A 5,578-nucleotide genomic window follows, 5' to 3' on the forward strand; every position below is an offset into this window, starting at 1 on the left:
TTTATACCTTCAGTCCGGGATGGTTGTAGGGTTTTTTAAAAAAAATAAATTTGAGGGAGCTCGAATTAAGGTTTCACCCTTGAAGGGAGGAGAGTGAAGGGTTCGGGAGTTTATTAGCTGATAGGTCGCCACGTTTTCTTTGGCTTCGTCAGTCAGTGCGGGAAGCGTGGGGGGGGGGGGGGGGAGAGAGAGCGACCTCTCTGTGCTTCCTCTTAAAGGGCTCTGCGTTGGGATAGCCACCAGGTGGAGGATGGAGCAGCGATCTCGGAGCCACTGAACTGCTGCCAGGAATCCTAGGCAACTTTTTTCTTTAAAAAAAACACGATTTCCTAGAGGGGGGGAAGACAGGCCGAGCGTCGCCAGATGAAGAGGAGTCGCCTTCCCTAGAAGGAGAGGCCTGTGCGGAGAATGCGGGCAGACCACGAGTCTGACACTCAGCCGCTGAGCTTCTGCACTCGGCTCGGGATAGAGGAGCGACGCTCCCAGCAAACGAAGCAACTGCCTAAAGTCGATTGAACAAGACTCCTGTGTTTTCCAGTGGGGTAAATGTCCCGTGCTCCAGTGAAGCTAAATAGGGCGTAGCGTCTACAGGGATCATTATTCGAGAGAGAGCGAGAGTTTAAAAAAACACACGTTTGTCTTCTTCATTCCCCCCCCCCCCCCCATCCTTCCACTTTTCCAGGCTGACCCCCCCAGCATCTTTCTCTCCGCATTTCACACTGAGTTCGACTTCAGTAGGAGATGGCGAGCGAGAGCCCACAGCAACATCTGGAACCTCCAGCGCGCATCCGGTCGAGCCCGGTTCCCGGAGTGCTCAAGTCGGCCTTGATCGGCCAGCACTCGCCGGCCATGGAGCCCTCGAGCCTGGGCAAAGCCAAGAAGAGCAGCGGAGGCTTGAGGCGGCCCGAGAAGCCGCCTTATTCCTACATCGCCCTGATCGTGATGGCTATTCAGAGTTCGCCAACCAAGCGGCTGACGCTGAGCGAGATCTACCAGTTCCTGCAGACCCGCTTCCCCTTCTTCCGGGGCTCCTACCAGGGCTGGAAGAACTCGGTGCGGCACAACCTGTCCTTGAACGAGTGCTTCATCAAACTGCCCAAGGGTCTGGGCAGACCCGGCAAGGGTCACTATTGGACTATAGACCCGGCCAGTGAATTCATGTTTGAGGAGGGGTCTTTTCGTCGGAGACCCCGAGGGTTCCGCAGGAAGTGCCAGACGCTCAAGCCCATGTACAGAATGATGAATGGCCTGGGCTTCGGCCCCTCGATCATCCCCCAACCCTTCGACTTCCAGGCGCCCGCCGCTTCCCTCGCCTGCCATGCCAACAGCTATAACCTGGAGAGCAGCCTCAGCATGATGAGTAACTCACTGTCAGGGAGCTACGATGGACTCAGCAGCGGGCACCATGTCCCCCATATGTCCCCCAACCCCGGCTCCACTTACATGGCCAGCTGCCCCGTGTCTTCAGGCGGCGAGTACGGTGCCGACAGCAGCAGTAGCCCTGTCCCCTCTTCCCCTGTGGTGGCCAGTGCCCTGGAGTGCCATTCTCCATACTCGCCCTCAACTGCCCCTTGGTCATCGTCTGCCACATCGCCGTACATTAAACAGCAAAGCCTGAGCCATATCAACTCTGTGCCCTCCAGCCTCCACTCTACTATGTCATCCTACTCGCTGGAACAGACATACCTTCACCAAAACACAAGGGACCCCGCAGAAATTGCAGGTACCATTGCTGAGGAATCTTGCTCTACATTTTTATAAGGCGCCGGCTATATTTTTGTTCATGTATTCAGTGTGTCACGCAACAGATTCGTTGGCAGGCACCAGAGTTTGGCTAGTTTTTCTATTCACTGATTTGTTTATGTAACGTTTATTTCCTCAAATAGAATAGAGTACTTGAGCGCTTCTAAAGCGAAGCGAATTAAAATAAGCTTGGATTTTGAAATGGCGACTTTAGCGTTAGACCGACGGAGCCCAATCGCTCACATTTTATTTCTCTAAGTTCTTTTTTTAATTGCGAGAAACTTATTGTAAATATAGCAGCCTAGAACAAGCGGTTAAAGTACAATGCTGTTCATGGAAGAGGTTTCCCACTGAAAGATAGGCTGACGAAGGGTAATAAAACGGCGTAAGTTGAAGGAGGGATTCATGGTCCGAATTGTAACTTTAGAATAGCTTTTTGAAGTTTGAAGACTGTTGAAGTCAGTTTAACAGTGACTGATACTGGTAAACTGGTAAAATGTCATTAAAGTAATAAGATGGAATCTTATACCTCCTTCTAAGAATAGGTTAATGCAGCGGCGGAATCCTTAATCAATCCTCTCTACACTTGTACCATTTAAAAATCCTGATTAGATGCAACCTTAGCGATTTTTAAAACAGAATTTAAAATATATTTGATTACCTCATCATAAATAAAGCGCGGGGTGGGCGAATGTGCTTTTAGAAAATTGACAGTTTATTGGCTTGTAATTTAAAACTATCTATGTTGACAGAATGATTGCTTCAGTACAGGATAGATTGTCTACACTGGTACATCTGAAGATAGTGTACAGCTGTTTCATTTAACTGCACTTTGTGTTAACGTGATTTAAACGGGTTTCATAAAGGTTCCCCTGTCAAAGGTTCGCAAGTATCATCTGGTCTTTCGTTCCCCACCCCCCGCCCAATTTTGCTGAAACTGTGAAATAGAGAGAGAGAGAGAAAGCCAGAGTCTATAAGATCTATTGGAACCGTGGAGACTCGAGGCTGTAAGTTTCCAAACAGTCACTGAAAATGTGGGTCGGGAAGGTTAACTAAACAAAGACAGTCGCGGCCGGACCACACTGAAGAGGATTTTAGCTTGACTTAACCCAGATGAGAGCTGATGTTGTTAAACGTTCTGGGAACCGCTGGTTCGTCAACTGCCAATACAAAGGCATCTGTATCTACCCCGTACTTTCTGAGCGCAGAACCTGAAAAAGTCACGCTTTGTTTTTTTTTAACCCTTTGATTTCGCAATGCATTGGATAATTAAGATGAAAACTGCTAGAAGAGAGAAACAGCAGTCGAGACAATTGAAAGGCACAAGGAACACCTTATAGTAAGCCCGGGGTTTGGGGAACTGAGGGTCCAACGTTACTGGCGGAAGTTCACACCAAGCAAATAGCTTCGTGTATGTGTCCCTAGTTTTAACACATTTCCAAACTGATGGACACCAAAATATTGTGGTTAGTGTTGAAAGCTATTCTCAGAATGAAATACTGGACATCAAGACTTTGGAACAGCCTGTGGTATGTAAAGCATCACTGGCGTGTGATTACGAAATGACAGTCTGAATTATATGGTTAAGATGTCGGGAAAACAAGGTACCATCTTGAAGCCAAATATCGGGCCCTAAACAGGAAATAGCTGGCTTTCGGTTCATTTACCAGTTGATGACATACCTGCTGGCTAAGAAATTATACACATCTGGTAGATATTTATATATATATATATAGAAATTGTCAATGTTTGGTACGATTTTATAACTTGTTGGGACTATGAGTTGAACTCAGGAGACTCGCGCAATGCTTTCAAGTCCGGCTGACAGTTGTCTGTCATCGGCGTGACTGTTGGATTCCTCTGGTGAAATATCTGCTCTCCGGTGTTTTAGCTTCAGCGCACGTTACGTTACAGCCAGCCGCGCACACAAAAAAAAGCAATTAGTTCCAATCAGATTGTAAACAAAGCATAAATCATACCAAATAGAAGCCTCTCAAACTGGCACTCGAAACTTTTTTTTTCACTCTTTAAGTAAAGCGTTCATTCGGATTGCTGGGAATAGGTCGAAATAGCAAATCAAAGTTCATCTTATCAGGGTAATTTTGAGATTTTTTTGCCCCAGTTTAGGCTTTACCATTCTGTGAATTGAAACCAGGTGTTAGCGTCCGTAATGGTCATGGAAATGAATGGTTAATGATTCTCACAACTGTAAACTCAAATAGGAAACTTGCCATTCTGCACTTGGCACTTGAATGTTCCCAAACAAGGGAAGGTATTGTCTTTTTGTTGTTAAGTTTGAGAGGGACGCTCTTAATTTGTGTGTACTTAACTCGACCGAGTCCGCAAACACACACATTTAGAGTTAGCATCTGGAAAGTTATGGATTCCCTTTCAAACAGCGGTTCAATGTGTCCCACAGAAATAGTATGTTTTTCCCCGAGAATTTCATTTTTGATTCTTAAGCCAGTGCTAAATTTAACGACGCAGACACGCAATTAACACAGACAAGATTGAGAGGGAAACTGATCCAAGGCCGAACATGCATTGACTACTCAACTGATACTGATTGAGATGTAAACAGTAGGGAGCCCTGTGTAAAACGGTCAGCCTTTCCAAAAAAATAATATTCGCTCCTTGTCGTTTCAGTGGGGCTACCTCGCTATCAGACTCATTCCTCGCCAGTGTGTGACAGAAAGGATTTTGTGCTCAATTTCAACGGGATCTCATCTTTTCACCCCTCGGCCGGCGGATCATATTATCACCATCACCATCAGGGCGTGTGTCAGGACATCAAGCCTTGTGTCATGTGAAAATCTGCGCCCACCTTAAATCAAGTCCCGCCTGTGCCTATCTCTGATCATTTTTGGTTATTCTGATTCATATAAATAAATCCAAGACAGAAATCGGCACCGTGGAGATTGAGCCCGAGCAATGTCTTTCGAGAAGAAAAACAGGGGGGACAATGGGAGATACCTCACTACTTGCACATCTGCAACCCTGTTGCCGACTTTTGTTTTTTTAAAAAAGAAGCGAATTGTCTCCTTTGTTGAGTTTTTTTGGTCAAAACAAGGAAGACGAACTGTCCCGTTGAGTCTGCCCTTTAGCTATGAAGAAAAAGGTGGCGCGTGTGTCAGATGTCTTGTTATTTTAACAACATTCAGTTCCTATATCAGTATTAAAGAGCAGGATGTGTAGTATGAACATTAGCGTACTGTATTTATGTAAAAATTTTGAAATCCAAAAGTCAGACTTGATACCATGTCAGTATTAGACACTGATTCGAAATATTTTTTCCGAGGATAATACGGATTTTTACCATAAACTATAATAAGACACATGTATGTATACACGCACATAATGCTTTTTATAAATAAATACATTTGAATATAATTGCACTTGAAAAATGTATACTTTATGTCTTTTTGCCAAAATGTTTTGATGTAAAAACTAAGTTCAATAAAAATATAATTCGGAGTGTTGTTTATTATAGTTTTTTTTTAGCAGTTATCTCAGCACAGTGGACGAAAACTGTTCAAAGTCGGGAGATCCTGTTTCGGGATTAGGCTGTTATACATCTTAATGGGGTATTCAAAGCGACTGCTTGTTGATCGACGTGTTTTAGTATTGTAAAACATCTACATTGTAAAAGGGGCACCTTTAAGTCACATTGACCAGAGCTGTAACATTAATTCAGCATTGAATTCTATGTTATCTAATCGAACTATCGGTTAGCGCTGTTGACAGATTTTTAGTAGACATTTTTGCACAGAGCGGAAATGGCCGCTCGGTGTCAAACAGTGCTAAGGTCATCAGCGAGGGTCTTGTGTGTAAGCGT

The 5,578-nt window shown here is 44.9% G+C and overlaps 1 protein-coding gene across 1 annotated transcript; it reads left to right on the top strand.

Moving 5' to 3' along the window:
• The first annotated feature begins 215 nt into the window (after nt 1-215).
• LOC122564296 (forkhead box protein F2-like) lies at nt 216-5,211 on the top strand. Its single transcript, XM_043718969.1, has 2 exons — nt 216-1,723; nt 4,390-5,211. The coding sequence occupies exons 1-2, from the start codon at nt 742-744 to the stop codon at nt 4,551-4,553; spliced, it is 1,146 nt and encodes a 381-aa protein (XP_043574904.1). The 5' UTR covers nt 216-741; the 3' UTR covers nt 4,554-5,211.
• The last annotated feature ends 367 nt before the right edge of the window (nt 5,212-5,578 follow it).

Source organism: Chiloscyllium plagiosum, chromosome 29 (genome assembly GCF_004010195.1).
Source record: "Chiloscyllium plagiosum isolate BGI_BamShark_2017 chromosome 29, ASM401019v2, whole genome shotgun sequence".
NCBI lineage: Eukaryota > Metazoa > Chordata > Chondrichthyes > Orectolobiformes > Hemiscylliidae > Chiloscyllium > Chiloscyllium plagiosum.

Excerpts from the sequence above, each read along its gene's own strand:
- LOC122564296 (XM_043718969.1), top strand. The coding sequence starts at position 742 with ATGGCGAGCGAGAGCCCACAGCAACATCTGGAACCTCCAGCGCGCATC. Across the intron at positions 1,724-4,389 it reads GGACCCCGCAGAAATTGCAG|TGGGGCTACCTCGCTATCAG; the intron begins GTACCATTGCTG and ends TTGTCGTTTCAG.